Here is a 27711-nt window from a genome sequence, read left to right as displayed (position 1 = left end):
AAAGTCTCCTCAAAACAAGTTTGTGGCCTGGGATACTGACGAAATGCCCCTTACTCACCTGTCTACCCATTCAAGCTTGGAGTCGGTCCGCAATGTCATCCCTCCCGATTTACAGCACTACCATTTCTTGATCGTGGCTGTTATGTGGACTTCACATGCCATTGCAATGGTCTGGTTTTGATCAACGATGTCAACGCTAAGTACTTGTTCAATCCAGCAATCCGCAATGTGACCCCTAACTTTATGAATTCAGCCACACTAATAACAAAGGGAAGTTTACGTTTGCTGACAAAATGAGTTGACGCTTTTCATCCACCCTTGCAAGTAAAGACGGTGAACAAACAGGAGAGGGCCCCTGATTTATCAGACTACGCGGATTATTGCTAATGCTACAGCAAAATGGACCACGAATATATTCTTTTCATTGATTGAGAATCTTTGCAGAATTACATTTTACAATCTTGATGGTACAAAGAAAGCTACAGTACAGAACCCTCGTCTAAACTAATTCAAAATCCTCTTAGCTGAGTACAAAAATACCAATAAAAAGAGAGAGAGAGAGAGAGATCTACCGGAAAGAAAAAAAAAAGACCTCAGATAATTTCTACAAGTAAATTGTTGAAAAGAATTTGTCTACCAAAGTTACATGGAGAGGACCACCAGCTGCATTTCTGTAGTCAGCAGAAGTGATTAAAGCTCACACGTCCTGCTAGCACAAGAAGCATGTGTTGCTGGACCTTTGCGGCTCCCGTGCTTCGAGGCCTAATAAGAATGACTTAATTGCAAGATGCTCTGCAGCATATGTCATGAAGGATGCCAGAACAAGGCCTCCCGCTGCCATCAAACCTAACCTGCCAAGATGTGCAAAGGTGTGTCACTGAATCAATTGCTAGCATGTGTCAGACATAATCACAGCGGGGGAGGGAATAGATACAACAATACATGTTGTCCTTTCTTTCATATAAAATCAAGATGACATGATGTCTTAAAGCAACTTAACAGTCAATCAAATGATACAAGTAGAGGAATGATCAGTGAAATTCCCTAGTCCTGAAAGGTGAAAACTGTAAACCAAACTTCTTCACAGGTTGACTTTATCCAGTTAGAAGAACATCTAAAAGGCATACACAAAGCAGCTTCAAAGAATGCTTAAATGTGCCACCAGTGTGAACGCCCTACGATTGTTTTTACCAAAGTTAAATGAGGTTCTCAATAAATCCATCAGATCAATGAAACAGAAATCCAATTGAAAGAAACATTCTCTTTTGTCAAATAACAATTTATCTCATATTCTCTAATGTGAGTCCTGCAAAACAGGGCTCCCCTGAGATATCAGATACTTTCCACATTCTCTAGTCAAATGATGAAATAAATAATTAAGAGTTTATTAAAGGTCAATGACATACAATGACTGAAAATTAAAGGAGACGACAATAACATCAAAATGCTAGAAGCAATGACATATGTAGAAGTCAGCGTGAGCATAATAAAACTACAGAGCTTGCAACTTGAAATCACCCACCATACAGCGACAACTAAGTTGACAATCAGAAATTGTAGCCATTCTATGGATATGCAATGCAGATTGTGCATGGTGCTATGTTATATTTATTAAGCTACAAGTAAATAAAATCTGATGAAGCATAAGTTTAATGTGAAATACCTCAAAAACAGAGCAGTAATCCCTAGAATAAAGGGCAATGCCGGTACTGCAATAGCAAGCAATGCCGCTCCTAACCCATAGTAACAAGCAGCAACATCACAAGATGACAGCTGCCGCTGATGACCTACAACAGAAACAGAAGATAAGAACTGGATGACAAAATGAAATTCAAACTCTCCCACAGCTTTAAGGGAACTAACCTTTTCCAGAGTCATAGTCAAATGATTCAGCACGAGAGGATAATGATGCAGCTCTATTAGCAACAATCTTTCCCCAGTGAGAGATTAATTGCAGATAACTTCCAAACAACAGAGAGAAAATTGTGAATGTCCACTCGTACATGAGAAGCAAACCAGTCCATGGGGTCACTTGTCGAGGGATGATGGCAAATGAGAGTGCAAGGGACACCAAAGCAGCCATAAAACAAACCAAGATAGACATTCCACCAAGAAAAGCGGGCACTTTAGATTGGGCACCATCTGAGAACTGCAATTCATTTATGACAAACTTCACATTTTACGAAACTGTAACATGTAATTTATACCAAAAAAGAAACCAAGGAAGAAACTTTAACTTGATAATGTCCAGAGCATAATGGAAAAACGAATGAGAAAAAAAGAAGAGATTGTCAATGCAAAATGGATAGGAACAGTCTGGTCCTCTGTGTCTTCGTTAGAAATAAATGAGGCAAACATGAGAGATTGTTGGATCAACAAAGATTAGTTATTACAATGAAAATAATCATTCTACTTCCATTGCAAAAAAGAAAACAAACCTGTGGATTGGAGCTGATAGTAGAGGAAGACACTGCTGCATAAGTAAAGATACCTCCAGCTCTGATTTTGTAGTAGACGTGTCTAATATGATCACAAAATGAACGACTCTGGACGCATAAAATATGCTTTCAGAAACCAAAAAAACAGATATTCTCTTGACTAACACTTAAGAGACTGAAATTTCCAAATTACTAACCTGAAGAAAAGACCGATAATAATGAAAAAGTAGGAGACAAAATGGAAGCAGAAAGAGAAACTTGACTAGAAGTTCCTCTTTTGGATTTTTACCCCCTGCAGTTCCAGGAAGAGATTCCTCAAGCTTTACCCTGACATTCTGCAGCATTGGCAAATAAGACATTATACTACTAGATGTATTTATTAGAGGTATACTCCTATAATCCTCACTTGCCAGTAGTTAATTTCCACAGTAAGCCCCAATAAAGGAACAGGTGCTGCTGACAACCCCCTCCCCCCTCCAGAAAAAAAAAACCACACGCACAAAGCACTGCATTGTCTTGAAAGACAGACAGAACAGCCGCAGGACCCAATCCACAGTGTCAAAGCAACAAATGACAGGTTACTTTCAGAATAATAAAGTGAAGAATCTGCAGCTACAATAGTTGCTCACGAGGATGATACAATTACCTGCCAGACATCAACAGGTTTGACAAGCCAAGATGTCCACCAATCCCACGGCTTAAGGGGGCCAAGTGTGTAATGAATAACACGAAGTTCTTTCTCATCTACCATCCACTACATATAGCAACCAAAAAAAAAAAAAGGTAAGAAACAACAAAACAAGAGATGGTTTACATATTTCAGCTTAGTTATTTCAGGCAAAGCATTCCTTGTAACCAAAATAACCATAATGTGATTATCTTTCCCTTTAAATATCTCTACTCGATAGACATCCACCATTTTCCTAGAGTGCAAAGTGCAAAATCCCGTCACTTTTCATTTCTAGGAGGGCTTTGGCAGTTTCCCAAAATTTTCAAGAAAGGATACCTTGACTTAATAGACATGACCACCAAAACAAACAAACTTCATATGCATCAGAATCAACTGCTATGGCACAAAGGACATTCTGCCAGCATCTCCCTCTCTCTCGTTAATCTTCTTTTTGGCTCGGAGGATGGGGTGGCAGTTAAAAGGACTGAACCGTCTCTGGTTACACTTTCAGTGGAGAATATGTCGCCATTTTCTCATTAATCACATGCACAGTATCAACCTATGGTGATAATGTTAAGCCTTGATCCAAACTTCCCTCTTCGGTTTCCATACTTCAATTTATGATGATACCAATCTCTGTTTCCCAGTTAGTATGTCACCTTTGATTTCCACTGTTTTAATTCCATGAAAAGCTGGAAATTTTGAAAGTCTTTATTAGGGGCAGGTGGAGGTTTTAAAATTCATAAAGAGGCATAACTTTTGATAATAAGGGTCGTATACATGTTCGTAGTGAATGCAAGCATAAAACTGTTTACATTCACCACAAAAGTGTGTACGATTGCCCTGCATAGAAATCATATAAACATTCAGCATGACCCTTTTTATAAATTACAAAAGCTCTGCCACTCAAAGTTCCAGCTTTTACTATTCAAGTTCGTTGTTAAAGACAAAAAGATAGCTACCAATAAGAACAATTACGAAGTTCTTCAATCAAACAACTCAAAGCCCCTGCCAAAATACTAAATATATACAGATACCCATTGCTAAATGTTTCTCCAAAATTAAGCACAAAATGTTCAACTCATGAAGCATTTCCTTATAGAAATTCTCATAAAGGATATGGTATCTTACTAGTTCCTCAATCCCCACTTATGTACACTAGTGAGACCAAGGATCAAAACTTTTGAATCCACAATCCATTGAGGACAAGAACCAACAAAGAAACGACTCAATTGACAAAACATGAACAAATCCTCTGGCAAAACATGGACTACAAAAATTTGTAATTTTGTAATATAAAATAGAGATTTCCCTGTCCACAGATGAACAATGGTGGCCAGCTCACATGCATGTGCAGAGAGAGAGAGAGAGAAAGAGAGAGAAGGTACCTTATTAGCAAGCATGTAAAGACCGACATCAGCATTATACAATGTAGAAAGTCTTTCCATTTCAGGAACTGGTCTAGAATTCAACACCTCAGGTTTTAGGTCTGGCTGGAAAACGTGTGCATTTGCAAACCCCGCATAATAGGAGTTAAGAAAACCTTGATCACCTGATAGAAAGAGAAGCAAAAAATTATGAAGAATTTTGAAACAAAGAAACATTTGCCATCAAAATATCACTAACACTGAAAGCAGTGCTGAAAATTGGAGAGGTACACACATTCTTCTTGCAGTAATAAAGAAGAAATCTTCAAGTTTAAAAGGGATGATATGATGGCTTGCAACTCTCATGCATTATACACTAAAGAATCAAGGCAAATTCAAAACATCCTTTCACGTCCTCCACCCACACTTGACATTCTATTCAATGTATTTGTCAGCCATACCATAAATGTAAGGATAAAAATTCTACATTTCTGTCATTCACACAGTAAATTTCTAGACAAAAGTTCAAGTTCCTGAATAGTAAATACTAGGAAGAAAATAGATAAGACACTTGCGTGCTACAATATGTACAAGGCGTCATCCAAAACCTCAAAAGAAAAATCTCACACAAAATATGGCATGTACATGCAATAATAGAACAGAAACATAAACACCAAAAAAATTCATCCAGTAAATCAAAGTAGCTGATTGGTTGGTTGACATTGTACCTCCAGTGTAAGAAGGCAAAGTGTTCACTTGTCTCATCATATCCTTAAAGACTTCTTCAGATGGTTCAACAACCATGACTCCCGAATTCAGCCTCTCTGAGTGTTTTAGGTTAGCACAAAACTTCCCGCATTTGAATAAATCTTCGATGTTCTTAACAACGATGGTATCAGCATCAAGATACACCACTGCAAATGAATTAAAAGACAAGGTAAAACACCAATTGCTCATCAAATATACCTGGAAATTAATATGTTCAGAATCCTAAAGTGTTAGAAGGGAGCGAGAAGCTAAAATTTCTCAATAGCAATTATGTATTACATGAAAAACAGGTAAAAGAAATCACCTTTCTTGTACTTAGTCATGTTAAATATTTTTAGCTTGGTGTAAACGCCCCAGAACCTCTTCGGTCTCACTTGATTCGGATTTGCCAATAAACTAATTTTCTCTACAATCCAACCATCAGCCTGCACAAAAAGAGGTAAATGAGACTTCAAGTAATTACTTAACTTCAACAGATCAATCTACTTAGAGTTTCATTATCCTCGCATCCAAAGCATTTCAAGGGACAACAAGAAGACTGTGCACAAGGAAATAATAGCACATAAACCAAGCAATTCAGGCACTTGGAAACCCGTTATGCTATAAAAAGTGTTCAACGACCCCAGTTTTTGCCTTCTTACCAACGTACTCTTTTAATCACTCAAGCTTCATTTTCTCATTAAAAAAAAAGTGATCTTGATTAGCCCAAATTGCCAGAAACTCACCTCCTTAATATAAAACAGAAAGTATGCTGCTAAACGTGATATCTATGTACAATTACCTCATAATAATCCTAATTAACCATTTCCTGCATGTTTGCTCGAATGCTCCAGGTGCATGAACTGGGTTGTAAGTAAGATGAAATCTTATTATTAATCGGCACGTACCTTAAGAAGCTTCTTGGCGTAATCAGAGACACCATCGGAGACCAAGACGACCATGTCTTTCTTGGATCCAGTGTGCCTGATGGACTTCCCAAGCACCCTTACCCCCAGTAAGAATTCATCTCCGTACAGAAGCGTCACGTAGGCCTCCCCCTTGGACGACGGCAACGATCCCAAATCGCCTTTTTCTCCTCCAACGACACCATATAATAACCCAATCATCCAAATTCCCAGTAATAATTTACACATACTGATAATCCTCGCCATATATATATATATTTTGTGTATATATATATAAGCTAAGGATATCCAAAATTCTTTTCTTTCCTTTACTTCCCTCCCTCAAGAAAGTATTGAATTACAAGACGATACTTTCCATTTTCGGATTGGGCTTTGGGAGGAGAACTTGAGATCTACTAATTCTTGATGGGAAATAGTCTAGGAAGAGTAATTATGGGATTTGAAACTTTTTATATATGGAATTCTTAATTCTTACAAGTAAACTTGGAGTTGTAGATTGTAATAGTAGTAATAAATAATCTGAAGATTTGTTTGGTCTTTGTATGACTGCTCTCTGCGAGTGGTCTGCGTTGCCGTCTCCGTGTGTTCTTCTACTTAAAGGTTTGAAATTTCCAAGTGGGAATCGTCAAATATCTGTGACTGGTGTGTTCCAGGCAAGGCCAAATATTGATCTCGGGTGGGTCAATTAGACCCGTAAATCTTGTCCTGGGTCGAGCTCCCGGATCCACTATATTTGGATATTGTGGTTTTCCTTTTTCCACAAAAAATTTTTGGAACACATTTTTTTTATCTAAAATATATTAAATCACTGAAATATATTTTTCTACAAAAAAAATCCTAAACAATAGCAGTCTAAACAGAACATTATCCAATATTTTTGCAAGGTATTGCTTAGAGGATTGCTGGATTTGGGAGAATCAAGTGTAGAAAATATCTTCTCGTTTGGATTGTTATTTTCTGAAATTTTCATAGAAAAATGTACTGCATTGATTTGATATATGTGGGACAAAATAATGATTGAAAAATGTGTTATGAAAAACGTAAAGCATTTTTAGGCAAAAATATTACAATCCAAACAAGGTTATGCATTGGTAATGTGTACAATACATGTCGTATGCACAAAATTTAGAATTCAAATTCAAATTCTGTAAAGTATCGGATATCTAAATCCACTAGTATATACATTGTTAGTATAAAAATTAATAGTTTACATGAATATTGAAGAATCTAATTTTGTATGATAATTGTAAGCAATGGAATTTTAATTAAATTCTAAAAATTACCATTGGTCTATAAATCATTTTTATGACTTGTTTTTATCCAATTGGATATTGCCATATGTCATGTACACTTGAAAAATTGGTTCTTAAATAGCCAATTATATTTGGGTATGTGTCAAGTTGAGGTGTTCCAATCAATTGAAATTGCTGGGATACCTACACCAACCAAATTATATCTACATGACTCATAAATTTTTAGATAAATATCTAAATATTTATTTCTTATTAAAGAGATAATATTTAGAGTTGTTTAATCCATATATATCTCTTATATACTGCAATAGTTTGTCCAATCAAATGGTGCCACGTCACGTGTCCCTACAAGTTTGGCCAATTAAAGAATTACTTATTGATATTATATCTTTATTAGTAAATACAAAATGAAGAGATAATATTTAAGTTGACACAATCCTAATATGACTGCATGTCCTGCAAGACAAGTAAAGTGGTATACAGGTCTTCAATCTCTACCTCATACCACAACTATAAATAGGGGTCTCTCTACCAAGTCAAGGGGCACACAGACACACTAAGAGGCATCTCATACGTTCAAGTACTGAAGCTCCAAGCTACAAAAGTCCGAATCTTCAAACTCTCCAAGTCTCCCATATATCAGGACTTGAGTCTTCAAATATCTTTCAAGTCTTTCCAGTCTTCCATATCAAGATTTGAAGGAGTCAGTGGTTGATCCAAGAGCAAGCCGTAAAGCCCTTGGATTGGCGTTTGAGGAGAAGAATCGAAGGAAACTCTCTAGAAGTTTGAGAAAATCCCAGAGATTGTACTCACAATTATTCCAAATTTATATATTACATATTTATCGTGTATATTTCTTGTTTTGCAGACTTGAAATTTTAATCGCGTACAATACTAATTATAAGTAAACCTATATACAAGATAGATAAAAACATATAGCACTGAATTGTTAAATGAAGTTAAAGTTCTTTTATAATTAGCATCCAAATTTTTATTATTTTTCTTTTGCATCGCCTTGAGGCCTAACAGTCAATTACAACAATGCTCAAAGTTTGTTTTTTGTCAGAGGGAGGTCTAAAAGCCTGAATGCTTCAAGATACAACCAAACAATTATGGGAGGTGCCCATCAAAATTTGCAAGGTGCAGAGATTTCATTTGAGCCTAAGAAATTTAACAACAGTTTGAATTGCCAATTATTTACAAATTATTTTATAACATTATAAACACATTTTCTAACTAATTTTTTTATCTTCTTAATAATTATTTTATTTCATATACATCATATTACAAAAAGTGCTACAGTATTTTTTCAAATCCAAACACATTATGTGACATCTAGTAACAAATTGATGTAGCTTTGTTAAGATATCAATGCATAAGAGAGGGTTAAATTAGATAATAAGATATAAGAGATTGTAATTAGGAGATATTGAATTCAAAAACTCTCACTTAAAAAAAAACCAGCTCAGGATTGAACTCTAGCTAATCATAGGAATCATAGGAAACACCGCCTCATTTGTCTAAAACATTTGAGCAATCCCAATGTTTGAATCCATCCTCGGGATCTTATTTGGGCTTTAAATCTAGAACCATACTGGGCTATTTTAGCCTCAGATAGATCATGATCCAAGGACGATACGCCGATCACCAGGTCAAGAGGCTTTAGTTAGACATAGGAACAGGTTGGACCTAATCTCTTGTGTTGCAAAACGTGAAAATGGGCCGTGGCAAACTTTATGGCAGTTTTGTTCAAGTGTCGTGCATTCGACTCCGACCCATAGGACGTTTCACATTTATATATATATAGATATATATTTGTTGAAAGAGAATTCATTTTAGTCGAATAGGTCCTCCTTCAAAATACATATAAATAAGTAAAATATCTGCGTAAATTTTGAACTAAACTCGTTAAAAGATGATATAAGAACCAATGCCAAAAATTTCTCACAAACTTTGGGTAAAACTTTTAAGCAATGGCTACATCCCTAATGCACTATTAAACGAATGGTGCATCAAAAACTTGAAACAAATTGTTCTTAAATCCACCGTTAAAGCCAGCATTTGCAGTGATACATGAGAAAGGAGACTTCCAATATCACAATTAAATTTAGCGTTTAGTGTTACTATCAATTTCCTTTTTATTATTGGGCCTGTTTGGAACCTGACTTTTTTGGGAGTTTATCTAAAACTTTACTGTAGTGCATTGTAGAAGTTTTTGAAAAAATTTTGTAGAAGTTTTTGTAAGGTAAAAACTTTTTTTTTTCCTCTTTCCCTTTCTTTCCTTTTTCTTTTTCTTTTTCTTTCTTTCCTTTTTCTTTTCTTTCCTCTCTTTTTCTTCTTCTTCTTCTTCTTCTTCCCTGTTACCTCCGCCACCCCCAGCAGCAACTCCACCTCCCGCCACCCCCCTCTGCCCCTTCCCCCTCCCCCCATAGCCCTCCTCTGCCCTATTTTTTTTTCCCACAGAGAGGTGGGGGAGGAATGGCGCCGGACGTAGAGAGAAAAAAAAAAAGACAAGAGAGGATGATGGCAGGGGAGGAAGAGGGGGAGAGGGAAAAAAGGGGAAAAAAAAAAAAGAAGACCGGCACCGGCACCGGAAATTGGCGCCGGAACCAGCAATGGAGGTGGTGGTGGGGGAGGAAGAAGAAGAAAAGCGGAAGGGAATTTTTTTTTGTTGTGTTTTGGATATTTTAAGTGTGTAGGTTAAAAACTTTGATAAGTTTTTAGGGGTTCCTGTAGCACAAGTTGTTAAAAAACTAGTATAATAAAAACTTGGTAAAAAATAGGGCTTCCAAACAGACCCATTATCTTTTAGTCACTTTACCCCCAAAACTAACGGTTAAACTTAACAGAATATGTTAATTAAAGTAAAAAGACATGTTTAATTCTTAAAATTATTATCACTTTACCCCCATAAAATATAGTCTCATTATCAATTTACCCCATAAAATTATTTTTTTAGGCAATTTATCCTACCATTAAACCAATTTAGCAAGTTAAAAAACTTTAGAAGAAAATACCCTCCTCTTTGCATAATAAAAATAATAAAAAATTTAAAGTGACTATTCTCCTTTTTAGTATCAAGAAAAAAAGTCAAAGTATTAATTTATTTCTTCTTGACAATCTTATTAATATAGAAAAAAAAATAGAAAGATGGAGAGAGGGAGGGGGAGGGGGAGAGGAAGAGGGAGAGCTCAAAATTTTTTTTAAAAATTACAAATAAAAAAGAACTAAATACTTTTATTATTTTAAAATTATTTCACTTTTTTGTTTGCCACCAAATTCCAATCCTAATCTCGACAATCTTAAAGTAATAGGATAATGTTAGACTTTTCTTTATTTTCTATTTTTCACAAAATCTAATTTTTTGTCTCATTCTTTCCTATCTCTTTTTCTTTTCCTAGTATTAATAAATACGAAAAAAGAAATTTGAGAAAATCCTTTTATTTTTATGTTTTTCGATCTCTTAAAGTAAGAAAAAGGATGTATAACCGTTCCAACCTTTTTATTTTTAATCATAAAAAGGGTAAATATATTTAAAATTTTTTGACCGTACTAGTTGGATTAACGATGAGGTAAAATGCCTAGAAAATAATGTTAAGAACTAAAGTAATTGTATCACTATAATCTAAACGAATAAAGTGATAATAACAATATAGTAATGCTATAAAATAAAAGGATATTTTTGTCCAAAATTTCTTAACATGTTGAGTTGAATTACTTATAGGGATAAAGTGACTAAAAGATAACGTTAGGGGGTTAACTGATAGTAGTGATATAGTTTAAGGGGATAAAGTGATAATAATTCGTAAATTTATTGTTGCTCTTACCTTATTGACTTGTAGCTAGAAGGAAACTTGCTCATTGACAACGAACCAAAAAAAAAAAACGGAATAGAATTTGATAAATTTGTCAAGGTAGAGACCTACTTTTTTCTTTGTTATCTAAAAACCCTTGAAAAGTTGCAATTCAAACTCCCTTATTTTCATCAACTGATTTTAATTCTCATTGTTGCTATTGTAGCACCTAATTCCCTTCATCTTAGATTTTTAAATTTTTTTTTTCCTTCAACTTAGATTAGTGATTGATGTTTATAAAAAAACAAAAAACAAAAAACCCTTCATTAACACACAGATTAATTAGGACTGGAAATTATCCTCGACCAATCAAGAGGTGCCGAACGACCATGTTCAGAAAGCTAGGAGTAGGACAAGACAGTTTTCTAGACCAATCGAGACTGGCAGATTGAAAATTTTGAGAAGGCTAAAGATTTACGAAAGGAATACAAACCCTGAATGCTCACTCATACGAGGCAAGACAAGCACAATAGATTAAAAACAACCAGTCTTAATCCAAGAAACCAAAAAATAGGATATAGCCATGACTGAGCAAAAGATACGAGTTCCATGAAATTACTAATCAAGATGATCCAAATCCTTGTCTTTTTGCCACATTTTTTTTTTTTTTTTGTACTTCTGGACCTCTAAACTGTTTGGTTTGCCGAATCCATTTTTTTGGTGTTATACTTACCTCAACTTATTTATATATATAAGAAATGGTTCTCCTTTACTGGAAGCATCACATAACCAATCTTTCCAATTCTGATTTGTTCTTCTAAACATTTCTTCTCGTCAAGATGGCTTTGGAGCTAACGAACCGCGTTCCCTCATATTTCAATGAAATTGCAGCCAAGGTGGACCTGTCAATGGTTGGCCTCAGTGTTGTAGCTTTACTAGCAGTTTACGTTAGTAACTACATTTACAGATGGAGAAATCCCAAATGCAGCGGTGCCCTTCCTCCTGGTTCTATGGGCCTCCCCATGATTGGAGAATCCCTTCAGTTAGTACTCCCAAATGCTTCCATAGACCTTCCACCGTTTTTGAAGAAGAGAATTAAGAGGTAATGTGACCATGGCCACCTTGTCCATTTAACCTATATGCTATATGTTCTCAATTTCACCTTTCCACCAAAAAAGAAAAAAAAATTACAAAAAATGTTCTTGAAATCCCAATATTGTACTGTCAATAAGTGGATCTTTTTTTTGTTTGATAAATTAGAAGTCAATATTGTAAATAAACTAAGAGAAAATTGTCTAATACGATTTGTTTGACAAAAAAAAAATTGCACTAATGACAGAAAATAAGTGGTTCTCATATTAAGATCTCAAAAAACTAAGTCAGTAAATTCCAAGAGTGCATTGTTATTACAAAGGGTACAAGTTGTAGTTTAACCATATACTAGTGAGTGGTTGTCACTTTTTATTAGTTTTGAAATTGAAACACGAATATTTAATTCGGCTGTAATTAAACATTTTCTTGCTTCAGGTATGGTCCGATTTTCAAAACCAATGTTGCGGGCAGGCCTGTCATCATCACAGCAGACCCGGAATTCAACCATTTTCTCCTTCGCCAAGATGGAAAACTGGTTGATACATGGTCGATGGACACTTTTGCTGAAGTCTTTGATCAGGCTAGTCAGTCTTCCAAAAAGTATACCAGACACTTGACCTTGAACCACTTTGGCGTGGATTCCCTTAAAGAGAAGCTACTTCCGCAAATGGAAGATATGGTTTGCGAAACCCTTCGTAAATGGTCAAGTGAAGAATCAATTGAAGTGAAAGGAGCAGCGGTTACAGTTAGTATCGAACTCAATCATTTGCCTTGCATGACTAATACTTGGTTGCATGTACAAGAATTACATTTTGACATCTTCTTGCCTTGGCAGATGACAATCAATTTTGCTGCAAAACAGATCTTCAGCGGTGACCTTGAAAATGCACCGTTGAATATTAGTGAAATGTTCAAGGACTTGGTAGAAGGACTCATGTCCTTTCCTATCAACATCCCTGGGACTGCACATCACAAATGTTTACAGGTACCTAGCGTACTTTTCCTTAAACTACTACTACTACTCATTTTCTGCAGTGATCAAATAATACTAGTTGTCAAATTCTGACCCTGAAAATCCTTATCAGATCCACAAGAAGGTCAGAAAAATGATGAAGGATGTGGTGCAAAAGAGGCTAGCAGCCCCTGAGAGAACTCAGGGAGACTTGCTTGACCACATCATCCAAGACATGGACACCGAGACATACATTAAAGAGGATTTCGTAGTACAGTTGATGTTTGGTCTGTTATTTGTCACCTCCGATTCTATTTCGACAACATTAGCTTTGGCATTCAAGTTGCTTGCTGAACATCCTGCAGTCTTGGAGGAATTAACTGTTAGTATCATATGCTGACTAATTTTAAGATAAGAAACCACGACAATATGGTCTCAAGAAAGCAATGCATAATAATGACGTTCATTTTACAGGCTGAGCACGAAGCAATCCTTAAAAAGAGGGAGAACTTGAACATGTTGGATAAGGCGGCCTGAACAATGCTAACACTTGAACACTTGAGTCGTGCTTGAAAGCACTGTCCTAAGAAACTATTTCAGAGTATTGAAATATTTCTCCAGGATTAAACAAGTCTTCCTCTACTTTGTTAGAGGGACGTAGAACCAGCAAAATTTTGAAACAAACCCAGCAGGTGAAATAAAAATATTAAGAAGAGCAGATGGAGAAAGGGAGGAGAGAATTTGCGAAGTGTAGACTTCGTTTCTCGGTGTGCCAATGAACCTGACAAATGGTTCTATTTATAGGCTACAGAATACGGAAGAGAGTGATAGAGGATAGGATTTTGAGAGCTGATTTTCCGTGAGAACATGCATGCTTCCCGTACCAGTTTTAGCATTTGAAGTGGTCAAAGGTCTTCCACTATTGGGAAAAGTTGGAAATAGTCAGACCATCAGAAGGCCATTTGACTGAGAAAGCAAGACGTCTCACAATCTTGAATTTGGCTTTTAGCCCTTTTATCAAAATCTTATCTTAGCAGATTTCTTCCTCAAAATAGGAACAAACATTTCTGATGAAATTTTTGTCAGCTAAGACTCTTATCCAAACCGTAACAAACATGATAAAATCTTTTGGAATATCTATTTTTACAACAGAACACCCCACTCACATGGAATGAATACAAATCTATGACCTTTACCCTTCAGGTACCACTGGCATTTGCAGAAATTTGCTGTTGAAAACACATTTTGGATCGCTTTTTTTTGATAAAATTGATCTCAAACCGCAGGTTATCAATGAAGTTCTCAGGCTGGGGAACATTGCACCAGGGTTTTTCCGCAGAGCCCTGAAAGACATCCCTGTCAATGGTACAGTTGATTTTCAGTGATCCACATATTTTTTGTAAATGAAGTCCAACATTTTCCAACTGACATTTTCAAACATTACAAGCAACAGGATATACAATTCCAGAAGGCTGGGTGATTATGATCGCCACAGCAGCTCTACATTTGAATTCCAACCAATTTGAAGATCCCCTTGCCTTCAATCCATGGCGCTGGAAGGTCTTTATTACATTAAACCAGCCTTTCCTGTCACAAAATGCAATTTGGAAGCACTTGATTAACAGAACTTTACTTTGAATTTGTATAGAACATCCAGCCAAGTGTTGTATCAAAATGTTTTATGCCATTCGGGTCAGGCATGAAGCAGTGTGCAGGAGCTGAGTACAGCAGGGTGTTGTTGGCTACCTTCCTACATGTCTTGGTCACAAAATATAGGTACTTTTCTCCGGGCTACTCCTTGCACAAAATGCAAATTGGCACAGTGCAGATATTCATTTATTCCATCGATGAACTAAAATTCAACACATGTTACATTCTGAAGAAGAATATTTATTTATTTTTGGCAGATGGGCTATGGTCAAGGGAGGAAAGATCGTCCGAGCTCCTATCATAAGGTTTCCTGATGGATTTCATTTCAAAATCTCAGAGAAGAGCAACTAATGAACTTTCTTTATTCAACTCTTCAATCCTAGGCACTTGCTCAATAAGCAAGGGCATCCGGATCAATCAATCCAGTTCCATTAAATTCCTGTAATAAGTTGCCGCTGTATAGGCTTTCCTTCAATCATTACCTTGATGTACCATGCAATCTCGTTGATTATTGTAATTATCGATCAAATTTAGAAATGCTAAAATTGTTCCCTTTTAGACAGCAAAAACTAGTTTTTTTTTAAGTTTAAATTTAAATTCTGTAATCAGGGGTGACAAGAATGACAAGTCAAGCAAACAAGACTGGTTTTAAATCTTTTTGCTTGCAAAATGTTCAAGAATAACAAATCGTATTTCAACTCAATGGCTGTCCAATGCAGCAGCAAAGAATTTGTATTTTCCTGTGTAAAGTTAATGGGTTCATGCTCATGATATACGGCAGGCTTGACAAACTTCGGCTGCAATGATTCCATCAATAAATTACAAACCATATAAATTTAAATATCACAAATGAAGTACGTGGTTTTACTAAATATGGCGGCTACACAAGCTGACTTTTCCAACCAAATCCAGTGTCGGTAAAAGTCAGGGATTTGCAGAATCTTGATTATATCTTGCACCCTTTATGAGTGTCCTCTTTTCCAAACGTCTTTCTTGAGATGGTCACTTTTAGGACCTTCCCGCACACGAATAAGTCAAAGTTGCGATAATGCTTCTCCAATTTAAGTTTCTATTAATATGGCAATGCTTATCAATTAGGCTTATCTTTTTTTTTTTTATGCATCTTTTACAAACTGTAGTGACCATAAGAAATCAAACTGTTTTTGTCACCTTCTAAACTTATGGTGCATTTGATAAAATTAAAGTTTGAAAATTAAAATCTGAAATTTGAATTTATTAAGTTAGTGAATTATTATGTACTAAATTTGATATATTTAATTATATATCACATTAATTGATAAGTTAATAATTTATTACTTTTTCTTTGGAGCATATTTTGTCTAAAAAATTCAGTACCATTTAATAAATTCAGATGTTCTAGTTTTGATTATCAAACAAGTTTGAATATATTAAAATGTAAACTCATTAAATTTAAGTGTTGAATTGAATTATCAAATAAGAATTTAGACAAAGTACAATGTTTTCATCGGCCATTCTCATATATGATCATCGATCGAGCGTCTGAGCATATAAATATATATTTTTTTAGGGATAATTGCAGAAACCTCCCCTGAGGTTTCTGACATTTGTGCTGACCTCCCCTGTGGTTTGAAAAATTACACTGACCTCCCCTGAGGTTACTAATCCTTTGCAAATTTAGTCCAAACGATTAAAATATTATTTTAGAGAGTGAAATTAGAATTTTGTACCAAATTTGCCCTTTGTGCTACATGTCCAATGAATGACAAAGTACTATAAATCAATTAACAATTAATAAACTTTAAGGAGTATAATTTATGGGCAAACACGCATTACTCGTTTAAAATACCGACTCTTTACGGGTATTTTACTTTCAAACATTTAATTTGTGATAAATATATCAATATTTGTAAGTAAAATTCAAAAAGTATTACAGTAATATTCTTGCAAAAAGGAATCGGTAGGTTTTTTATTTAATATAAATTAAATATTTTTTTAAAAAAAGAAATGGCCCATAAAGTATTAATTTTGGGTTAACAACAAAAAAGCCCCCTGTGGTATAGTTATCATACAAAAAAGGCCCATGTGATTTTATATCATACGCATCGATACCCCATGGTTTGAATTGTTGTGAAAAGTCGACGAAAATTGTTAAAACAGACGGAGTTGAGTGAAAAGACAAAATTACCCTTTTGATATAAGCGACAATTGCAGAAGTAATTTTGCTCTTTCATTCTGTCAAAACCAATGAAGAGAGAGAAAAAAATTAAAAACCCTAGAGAGAAGATGGAGCAGCCCCTTTTGTAGCCAATTTTCAGCAAAAATTTCGATTCTTATTTCAATCAAATATCAAGATCGAAGGAAAATACGAAGAAATGAAGATTTGCGGTGAAAAATCAAAGAAAAATGGGTTAGTATATCATCTCTCATCTATTTCGATTCGGGTTTTGGGGTATGCTGTGGAAGGAAAAATGTTATTTACTGATTTCAGATTAAATTGGGAAGCCATTATTTAACAAAGATAAGATTTTTGATGTATTTACGTATGTTGTTAATGAAGATGAAGGTTTTTCATGTATGCCCAGCAAACCTAGCTGCATAGATAGACAGCTTAAGCGTCCCTTTCAAATTGTTAAAGTTTTGATAATTATTGAAAGCTTAAAAAGAGATAACTTTATAGAAGAGGTCCCTCGTTTACCAGCTTTGGTTCCAATTCCTCAGTTGTTTGGGATGATAAGGCTATGCATTTCATGTCCGAATCTGGTCACCCATTCTTTTTGGTCAGACTCAATTGTTGAGTCTGACAGTCCGTCTTTTTGGCTTGAAGTTATACTATCAAAGTGCAGTATCACTTCTATTGATCAATTACTACTGTTAAATGCCATGACTAGTCAAGCACGCCAGCTTCTGTAATATCTCATTATCTTAATATGGCTTATATGGAGATATGTTATGGTCCAATGTGGTCCCCAATCCCACCTACAATGAATTGTTTGTTTTGATTGTATTATGTTAGTTTTTTGTGTACTTGTGAAAGACAAATTACTAATATCTGAGAACTTTATTGCTTATCATGCTGCAGTAGAGGAGAAATCTAAGGACAAAGTTGACATACACATGTATTTTGGTGGGAGATTTAGAGAAAAATTAAGGCTCCACTACACAGGAACCCACATGACTATTTTCAAAGACAGAATTGAAGATCAGTTATCGATAGTGAGCCTGTGCAGAATGTTTAAAAAGGTAGAAAGTGGAGTAACTAGAGTAACGCTTTGATTTTGTGTCCCAAATGTTGATTTAGAAGGTGGTCTACACCCAATTAGAGACAATAATGATATTGAATTAATGAACCAGTGCTACTGGAACTTGCCTAAGGAAAGGCTAATTTATGCTTGTAGTGGGGATGAGCCATTTGAAAAGGAGCCAGAAGATGGTGGAGTCAGTGATGGAGCCCCACTTTTCAAAGTTTTCGTTCATTATAAGAATAGAGTACCCATTTTTTTTAAACAAAAATTTAGTTATCGGATATAATAATAATTAACTCGTTGTTGAATAAAAAATCAATTCTTTATGGCTTTCCTCTATTACAACAATCTAGTACCCAAGGTGCCTTAAATAGAAATTTATTTGTTGGATAAAATAAAAATAAATTCATTATTGAATAAAAGACCTGCTCTTTATACCTTTCGTCCATTATACTCACAGAATACCCAAGGTGCCTTAAATAGAAATTTATTTATCGGATAAAATAAATTTAAACCCATTGTTGAATAAAAGATCAGCTCTTTATGACTTTCGTCCATTATACTCACAGAGTACCCATTTTTCTTAAATACTAATTTATTTGTCGAATAACATAAAATAAATCCGTTATTGAATACAAGAGCCCCACTTTTTAAAGCTTTTGTTCATTATAAGAACAGAATGCCCATTTTTTTTAAGCAAAAATTTAGTTATCGGATATAATAAAAATTAACTCGTTGTTGAATAAAAAACAAGTTTTTTATGATTTTCCTCCATTACAAAAACATAGTACCCAAGGTGCCTTAAATAGAAATTTATTTATTGGATAAAATAAAAATAAACCCATTGTTGAATAAAATACCAACTCTTTATGCCTTTTGTCCATTATACTCACACAGTACCCAATGTGCCTTAAATAGAAATTTACTTGTCGGTTAAAAATAAATTTAAACCCGTTGTTGAATAAAATACCAGTTCTTTATGACTTTCGTTCATTATACTCACACAGTGCCCATTTTACTTAAATTCTAATTTATTTATCGAATAACATATCGGATCACATAGTACCAATTTCGTTCCTTTTCACTGCAACAAAACGCCATACATCAACAACAGCCTACCAACTAGCAATTCGGTAGATGAAGAACTACATCATCAACAACAGCCTACCATTATCTTATCTGGTAGACATCAACAACAATAAAATAGAAAAAGTAGATACCATAACACAACCTCCAACTAACAATTTCAAGTTCTTCATTTCATTATCCAAATTTTCCAGTTTTGAGAGCACGTCACCCAAATACGAATTTTCTTGAACAAGTTGGCTCACTACGGGGACAGGTGTATCTCGATCTGGCTCGTCTCTGTAAATTGGACTACACCATGAAAAGAACCTACATTCATCTTTTTCACACACAAAATACAACGTTCCTTTCGATGGCTTTTCCGACTCACCAATCTTTAGTTTCGCCTTCCTTCCACAATTACATATCTTGTATCCGTATCGAAGACCTCTAGCTCCATTTCCGCCGCTAGTTGGTCGAGAGCTTGAGGAAGACATCGATTCTCCACTTTTTGCACTTTCCCTTCAATATTTACAAACAAAAAACTAGACAGCTAAGCTCGGACATTTTGGTCGATGTAGCTCGGACATTTTTACCTTAAGACTAAGGCTTTGTTTCCTGCAATTCTTTTGCTGGCTTGCAACCTCTGCTTGATTGATTACTCTCGATGTATGCACAACCTTCAATTTTGGCCGAAGCCCAGCATATCAGTTGAAAGTATTAAAGTCACTGAAGGCCGAGCCTTCAATTTTGATGTCTCCATCTGTTTATTAAAGTCACTGAAGGGTAAAGAAGGCATATCAGCTGAAAGTTTGTGGTAGAAATCCATTTTCCGCAAGAAATACGCGCATTTCCAGTGCGTTTAAGTCAAACGCGGTACATTTGACTATTTCTGTTGACTTTTCACAATAATTCAAACTATGAGGTATCGACGCGTATGATATGAAATCACAGGAAACTTTTCTGTATGATGGCTATACCACAGGGGGCTTTTTTGTTGTTGACCCATTAATTTTTTATGGTTTTCATCCATTACATGAGTAAAGTATTCGCTCTTTATGTGCATTTTATTCATTTAATTTATGTTAAATATATAAATGTTTGTAACTAAAATTGAAAAAGTGTTATATTAATATTTTTACGAAAGAGAGATTGGTAGGTTTCGTATTTAACAAAAATTAAATATTTGAAAATAAATACAAATATGTATTTGAGCGTAAATATTTGTATTAAATTAAATGTTTGAAAGTAAAATACTCGTAAAGAACCGGTACTTTAAATAGTTACCTGCTTTTTATGGGCAAACACGCATTACTCATTTAAAGTACCGATTTTTTACGGGTATTTTACTTTCAAACATTTAATTTATAATAAATATATCAATGTTTATAAGTAAAATATAAAAAGTGTTACAGTAATATTCTTGTAAAAAGAAAATCGGTAGGTTATTTATTTAATATAAATTAAATATTTAAAAAAAAAGAAATGACCCATAAAGTATTAATTCTTTATGACTTTTATCTATTACATGAGTAAGGTTTTGGCTATTTATGGGCATTTTATTCTGAATCATTTAATTTATGTTAAATACATAAATGTTTGTAACTAAAATTGAAAAAGTGTTATATTAATATTTTTACGGAAGAGAGATTGGTAGTTTTTGTATTTAACAAAAATTAAATATTTGAAAGTAAATATAAATCTGTATTTGACCGTAAATATTTGTATTAAATTAAATGTTTGAAAGTAAAATACTCATAAAAAACCGGTACTTTAAATAGCTAATGCGTATTTGCCTATAAACTATACTCCTTAAAATTTATTAATTGTTAATTGATTTGTAGTACTTTGTCATTCATTGGACATGTAGTACAAAGGACAAATTTGGTAAAAAATTCTAATTTCACTTCCTAAAATAATATTTTAATCGTTTGGACTGAATTTGCAACCTCAGAGGAGGTCAGTGTAATTTTTCAAATCACAGGGAAGGTCAGTGCAAATGTCAGAAACCTTAAGGGAGGTTTCTGCAATTATCCCTTTTATTTAAGTAGAATCTCTCAAATTCAAAATTGATTACTTAAAATTTTTTTCACTTTACTATCTAACCCAATCCTCCCATCATCCATTCGAACATTTAGAAACCTTGAATTTTGCATTTGTTAGTGTGGAAAGAAACATATTTGAAAATATAAATACGCTAATCAGTAAGTACATGGATTAACTTTTAGGGGGTAAAGGTCATGGTGTTGACAGGAATCAAAGGCTATGGTTGAAAATTGAGCACGCACTACAAGGATTTTGAATGTTGACATTTAGTAAAGGATTCGTATTTGTTCACAAATAAAGCAGTCAATTCATAATCCTTTTCTTTATTGTCCCCCAAATACATTGATGTATGGACAAAAAAAGGTAGCTGGGTACTTTGCACGTGGCGCGTATGATTTTTGACCTTAGCAAATTACTATAATGCTGTCCACTGCACTTTGCTTGCTTTGCATCATCCAAAAGAAACATCCCAGAAATTCAATGGAAGAAGAGAGCCCGGAAAATACCGTATATGATATAGCTGCGTGGCCAACTAAAAATTGAAATCATTATTAGCCATGAAAAATCTTTCATCAAAATTGACAGTTTAAGTCTTGATAAAAAATTCTTCTATCACTCCTCAGTTTTCATACTGCTTAGTGAGCAGCGCTGTGGCGGCCTCACATAGATTATTCTGGATCTGGATGGAGAGTAGGAAAGAGAATTACGGAGACAAAATGCAAGCCTGATAGGGACCCTTCTGCTTTTCTTTCGTGCTTTTCAAATTGAAAACGAGCATTTGGAAATTGGAAGCCATGTTTAGCAACGTCACAAAGTATAGAAAGACCATTATAGTCAATTTTAGCACGTTTACAAAACTTCACAGTAACGTTAATTAAACTGAGGCTCTTCTGATCATCTCCCTTACTGCGTGTCTGTGTGAAGACTGAAGAGGAGAGAGCGATATCAGCTATGGTGAGGGTTCCTTGCTGCGAGAAGATGGGGTTGAAAAAAGGGCCATGGACTCCCGAGGAAGATCAAATACTGATATCTTTCGTTCAACAATATGGCCATGAAAATTGGAGGGCACTTCCCAAACAGGCTGGTAAGTGTCATAATTTCCTACTGCAGACTTCAGCTTATAACAAATCCAGTTTATGAAAGTAACCGTGATCAACATAAAGTTGTGAGTCTGTTCTATGGGAAATTTCCATTCTTTTGAGCTGTACATTCTTGCACAAGCATTTATTGGAGAAGTACAGAATTTCGTTTTCGAGCTTACTCTATATTTGAAACACTATCCCAGGCTTATTAAGGTGCGGAAAGAGTTGCAGACTCCGATGGACGAATTACTTGAGGCCCGATATTAAGCGGGGAAATTTTAGCAAAGAAGAAGAAGAAACCATCATTAAGCTTCATCAAATAATGGGAAACAGGTATTTTGGAAATTTATTACAACCATCTCAGAGTATGGATTATATTGTGCTATTAAGTTTAATTAATTGAATTTGTACATAATTCTTACTTACGCCTATATTTAGTCAGTAGTCTCTTAATTTGTATCTTTATATATTTTTAAAAAGTTAATGAGAAAGAACAATTGCTAGCACTAATGTGCATCAGATACCCTGATTATCGCGACTATGGAAATTAATAATGCATGCATGCAAAATTGCAAACCTTTGTGAACAGTGACTGCGTGAAATCAATATGTGAAAATAGAAATTAAGAAATTGATACTTGGAACTGTATAAACTCTTTATACATAATATGTTTTTCTTTCTTTTTTTTTTTTCACTTGCAAATAAATGCTTTCTTTTCTTCCCCAGATGGTCTGCTATTGCTAATAGATTGCCTGGACGAACAGACAATGAGATAAAAAATTACTGGCACACTCACTTGAAAAAGAGGGTTCATCAGGACGCCGTCGGGCAAAAAGATTTGCGACAACTACAAACAAATTTATGGAGATCAAATGGTCAGGGAACACCTGAGTCTGGGGAAGCATCAAATCATCCTGGTTCAGAGGGCAACGGTAATGTTCAAAACTTTACAGGACGTATTCATGAAAATTTCTCCAGCTTAGACTACAGTATATCTGCACCGGGGCCAGCTAAACAAGATAGCTATCAGGCCTTTAGAGTTCTTGCAGAAACTAATTTGAAACAATCGGCCAAAGATTCTTGCAAGACTAACAAATATCTGGGTCCTGCCTCAGACTCAAGGCTTCAGTTTCTATCCACTGGAGAATCTATTATTGAACCTGGGGAAGATAGTATCAAGGAAGACATGGTTTTCTGGTACAACCTCTTTTTAAATGCTGGAAAATCACAGGAGAAATTTGCACAGATTGTATGATAAACATTTTTCCTATCTGTACCTAGGGTAAAATTTTTTTGACAGTTCAAGTTTCTTGACATGGTTGCATATAAGAAAAAGAAATCAAGAATTTGGTTGTGTGGTGTGTACAATGAGCTAAATTAAAGGGAAATAAAATATCACCCTTGTAATTTGAGTTCATTCTTCAAGCAAGAAAAATAATCTTGTAAGCTCTAATTTCTTGAAACTTTTAATGCCAAATTTGAGTTCACTCCTTGTACGCCAAATATGCATTACCCTCTTGCCAAAGCATGATTAGCGCAATATTAACTTCGTAATTTCTGAATCAAGAGTACCTACTGTTGACCGCCTTAGGAGTCCAGAGACATTGAGATAGAATACTAGTGTTTCTCTCTATTTTGGCAAAAGTGTGTGCTTTTTCTCTTCAAAGACTGAAATGGGGCATGCCACCTTCTGGTAACTTTTTTTAGTACAGTATAAACTATAAAGGGTGTCAACTATTATGAGTCCTTCGGCTGTGGTTTCATGACTATGATGTGCATGTCTATGTATATCTAACGTGAAAACCTACTAATCCTGGAAATTAGAAATTAACTAAGCCTTCTTACAACTAAATCACCCAAAACTTGGCGTGTGTATATACGTATTAGAAGTGAAAATTACAAGTTATGAGCTCAGTTGTTACCTTAACAAGGGATCTACTTCACACTTTTAAGTCACCTTACCAAGCAAAGCTCACCATAAATGATGAATGAAGGTCTATAAGGTTCCCTTCTCGGTTTTACTTATCATTTGAAAGTTTCAAGTTTTGAATAGAAAACCTCTTGATTTGTTTTTGCCTTCTAGCTTAAAAAGCAACGTAGGAAACACTCACTCAAGAGTGCAGATGCAGGTTCCAAGAAATTTATAGTGTCAATGGATTGTGCTAAGTACATCATGTTACGAGAAATTTATATTATGCACGGCTTTAACGGTCAGCAGCTTTAGCTATGCTAGCCTTAATTTCAGTCATATTTCACTTTCCCCAGCGAGACAAAAGATACAGTCATAAGTTTGTCGGTGCAGAAACACAAACCTAACAAAATAACCTTTGAAAATAATTAAACTGTTTTGTCTTCAAGTGCACATTGAATATTGTAAATGTTCCGAGTTCCGACATCTCTAATTCATGTATTGAATCATCGACTGTTCGATTATATATAACTATTACATCCAGGACACTGTGTCTGTAATTATTTGCACGACTTGAAACAGCTGGGCGTGACAACACGAGACCACTTAAAGCTCAAAGCCACAAGAAATCATGCAGAAATGTACGAATTACACCAATTCTACGCGTATCCATGCAAAATGTGAGGTAACCTCTGAGCCAGGTGCCAATTCCCATTGCAAGTGTCACATTTTAGCCATCCTTCGTCGACTATAAATTCATACCCTTCGCACCATGCAAAATCATACCATCAAGAAACAACAATATCATCAAACTAGCTATATCTAGCCATAGAAACGGCAGGCTCTTCTTTGCAAGTTCTTGCTCTTTGCCTTCTTGTTTTATCCCCAACCTGCTTAGCTTCTAGGCTATCTCAAGGCGGACAGCAGCAGCAACAATGCCAGTTTGGCATCGGACTAGGCGAATGCAATCTCCAGAATCTGAGCCCACAAGAACCCTGTTGCCGCTTACAGCATGAAGCTGGTTACACTGAAATCTGGGATCCGAACAGCTGAGGTGTGCGGGAGTCTCTGCAATACGTCATGTGATCGAGCCTCAAAGCCTCCTTCTGCCTTCCTTCAATAATGCACCAGCGCTAGTCTTCGTTATTCAAGGCTAGTCACCTAGTCCTTTCCATAACCTAGCGTGCATGCATGCATGAATGAATTTTTGTAGTTTATTATCGTATCCATATCATTTGTAGTTCTACAAAACCAAGCACGTACTGTTTTGGTTCATTATTGCTAGGTAATGGCGTACTTGGAACGCGGTTACCCGGTTGCCCAGAGACCTTCCAATCATTCTAGCAATCCCAACAGAGAAGTCAAAGACAGAGGTTCAGGGATCAACACCAGAAGGTCCATCAATTCTACAGGGGAGATGTCCTTGCCTTGCCTGCTGGAGTTGCCCATTGGGCATACAACGAGACAATGAGGATCTGGTTCTCGTTGTAATCCATGACATTAGCAATTTCGAAAACCAACTCGACCAAAACCTAAGGGTAAGAAATTGGTCAACACTATATTAGAACAACTAACAAAGAGCAATTACAATTTCTCGGGTTCTCCAAATTAAACTCTAATATGTGTAATCCTTGGCTTATTGTTTAGTAGAGGTTTTTCCTTGCTGGCAACCCAAAACAACAACAAGAAGAAGGAGGAATCTGGCAGGGCAAACAATCACAACAGCAGCTGCGCTACCAAGGCTACAGTATCTTCCAGGGATTTGATGTACAGATTTTGGGTCAGGCTTTCGGCATAAGCCAAGAGACCGCCAGAAAGCTACAAAACGAGAATGACTGGAGAGGAAACGTCGTGAGAGTTAAAAACGAGCTCCATGTACTAAGGCCAAGGGCAGAATAGCAAGAACAAACAGGATTCTTCAAGGCCGATGATGGCTTGGAAGGGACCATTTGTACCATGAGGGTTCGGGAAAATCTTGCAAATCCTGAAAGAGCAGATGTATACACAGCTCGTGGTGGAAGCATAAGCTCTCTCAACAGCATGAACCTTCCCATTTTGAAATACCTCCAACTGAGCGCTGGCAGAGGATTCCTCCGCCCCAATGCCATGGTTGCACCTCACTGGAACATAAATGCTCACAGCATAAGCTATATCAGCAGAGGAAATGGCCGTGTACAGATCGTTGGAAGTTCTCGAAGAGCGGTTTATGATGGAGAAGTACGACAAGGGCAGCTTCTCATCATCCCACAAAACTTTGCACGTGTAAAAATTGCTGGAAACGAAGGACTTGAATGGTTCAATGTGAAGACCAACGACAATGCCAAGACTAGTCCTCTCGCAGGGAAAACATCTGTAATTCAGGCCATGCCGGAGGATGTGCTGATTAATTCTTATCAGCTCTCCACGGTGGAAGCAAGAAGGATTAAGTATAATAGGAAAGAAGTGACGATTCTCAGCCCGCAATTTTCTCAGTCTCTGCAAGGAGGATCTTCTTGGTTCATTGTCTAAATTAACAAGTTTTGTTCCCAGTGCTGATATATATGCATCTTGTCTAGCTATGTACTATGAGAATAAGTCTCTTGTGTATCCCTCGATGGAGGGTGAGCTGAGTGACGTACCCTGCCACTAATACTTGGATAACTTATATAATCTATTGTCTAAGGCAATTGAAAATTTCCCAGTTTGTTTTCTCCCGCAAGGAAATAACATTTGGTAATTTGTCGCACCAACATAACTGAAGCTGTTTTATTAAGACCGCAAGTTTGGAAGGAGAGATACGTTAGATCAAAGGGAAAAAGCAAAAAAATGGAAAAACAGCAAAGAGTTCAAGAACAAATGAAAAGTTAAGGATGGTTTTGTAACTTTTGTTATGCTTCACTAGAATTTAAGGTGTTGGGCTACAAATGCTTAGGATTCGGGCTGAAGGAGATTATTATGGTTTTTACAATTTTTTGCCCTTCTCTTTTAGTTAGAGATTATTCGTGCTGAAGTCATAATATCACTAAGAATTCGTTAATTTAGAGTAAAATGTATAAAATCTTGGTCTTGAATTTGTAAATGGATTTGTCTAATTTAGACATTCATCGGTCAACTGAGAATAAAGAAGTATGCACTTTCTTGCTTTAGATTCTATGCCTTAGAGGGGACTAAAATAAGGAAAATTGGTGATAGATTGATGAGGATGTTTGCCGATAAAACAAGAATTTAAAAAAAAATTAAAGAACAGTATTATGTTAGTATTAAGATTTGTCGGATGGGCCACGGCCCACACAGCTATCCTTCTTGATCTTTTGTTTTGGACAGCTTTTACCAAAATAAATGTTACATTAAAACAGCACTGATGATCACCAGTAACGTTCACGGTGGGACTCGAACCCACAATCTCCCGCTCCGGAGGCGAGCGCCTTATCCATTAGGCCACGCGAACGTCTTGTGTTCTGCGCGTCTCGGTTACTACTAAATCACTAAAGAAGCAACCTCTGCAACCGACTCGCCG

General features: G+C 35.7%; 3 protein-coding genes, 1 non-coding gene and 1 pseudogene across 4 annotated transcripts; 3 read left to right on the top strand and 2 right to left on the bottom strand.

Moving 5' to 3' along the window:
* Positions 1-400: 400 nt before the first annotated feature.
* LOC113762399 (inositol phosphorylceramide glucuronosyltransferase 1) lies at positions 401-6725 on the bottom strand. The gene is made up of 10 exons (XM_027305843.1): positions 6131-6725; positions 5548-5668; positions 5204-5389; positions 4497-4660; positions 3085-3192; positions 2636-2773; positions 2439-2546; positions 1864-2149; positions 1664-1787; positions 401-851 (listed from the first exon to the last, which is right to left on the bottom strand). The coding sequence occupies exons 1-10, from the start codon at positions 6392-6394 to the stop codon at positions 710-712; spliced, it is 1641 nt and encodes a 546-aa protein (XP_027161644.1). The 5' UTR covers positions 6395-6725; the 3' UTR covers positions 401-709.
* Positions 6726-12034: 5309 nt separating this feature from the next.
* On the top strand, positions 12035-15240 carry LOC113755755 (cytochrome P450 87A3-like). Its single transcript, XM_027299667.1, has 8 exons — positions 12035-12297; positions 12723-13032; positions 13123-13272; positions 13373-13621; positions 14526-14604; positions 14693-14799; positions 14888-15015; positions 15147-15240. Exons 1-8 carry the CDS (start codon positions 12035-12037, stop codon positions 15238-15240), a joined length of 1380 nt encoding a protein of 459 aa, XP_027155468.1.
* A 6887-nt stretch (positions 15241-22127) lies between these two features.
* On the top strand, positions 22128-23561 carry LOC113755746 (transcription factor MYB4-like). The gene is made up of 3 exons (XM_027299656.1): positions 22128-22308; positions 22510-22639; positions 23033-23561. Exons 1-3 carry the CDS (start codon positions 22176-22178, stop codon positions 23559-23561), a joined length of 792 nt encoding a protein of 263 aa, XP_027155457.1. The 5' UTR covers positions 22128-22175.
* Positions 23562-23979: 418 nt separating this feature from the next.
* Positions 23980-26723, top strand: LOC113755737 (annotated as a pseudogene).
* An 846-nt stretch (positions 26724-27569) lies between these two features.
* TRNAR-CCG lies at positions 27570-27642 on the bottom strand. Its single transcript has one exon. It is a non-coding gene; the product is annotated as a tRNA-Arg (tRNA).
* Positions 27643-27711: the final 69 nt, after the last annotated feature.

Source organism: Coffea eugenioides, chromosome 2 (assembly GCF_003713205.1).
Source record: "Coffea eugenioides isolate CCC68of chromosome 2, Ceug_1.0, whole genome shotgun sequence".
Lineage (NCBI taxonomy): Eukaryota > Viridiplantae > Streptophyta > Magnoliopsida > Gentianales > Rubiaceae > Coffea > Coffea eugenioides.
This window is presented reverse-complemented; position numbering and strand designations above follow the sequence as displayed.

Bases quoted from the DNA above. Each gene is read 5' to 3' on its own strand.
- LOC113762399 (XM_027305843.1), bottom strand. From the start codon at position 6,394: ATGGCGAGGATTATCAGTATGTGTAAATTATTACTGGGAATTTGGATG. The intron at 3,193-4,496 runs GTACCTTCTCTC...TGCTATATGTAG, and splicing joins TTTACATGCTTGCTAATAAG to TGGATGGTAGATGAGAAAGA. The intron at 2,150-2,438 runs GTTTGTTTTCTT...AATGAATTGCAG, and splicing joins CTATCAGCTCCAATCCACAG to TTCTCAGATGGTGCCCAATC.
- LOC113755755 (XM_027299667.1), top strand. From the start codon at position 12,035: ATGGCTTTGGAGCTAACGAACCGCGTTCCCTCATATTTCAATGAAATT. The intron at 13,033-13,122 runs GTTAGTATCGAA...TTGCCTTGGCAG, and splicing joins TGAAAGGAGCAGCGGTTACA to ATGACAATCAATTTTGCTGC. The intron at 13,622-14,525 runs GTTAGTATCATA...CTCAAACCGCAG, and splicing joins CAGTCTTGGAGGAATTAACT to GTTATCAATGAAGTTCTCAG.
- LOC113755746 (XM_027299656.1), top strand. From the start codon at position 22,176: ATGGTGAGGGTTCCTTGCTGCGAGAAGATGGGGTTGAAAAAAGGGCCA. The intron at 22,309-22,509 runs GTAAGTGTCATA...ACACTATCCCAG, and splicing joins GGCACTTCCCAAACAGGCTG to GCTTATTAAGGTGCGGAAAG. The intron at 22,640-23,032 runs GTATTTTGGAAA...TTTCTTCCCCAG, and splicing joins CATCAAATAATGGGAAACAG to ATGGTCTGCTATTGCTAATA.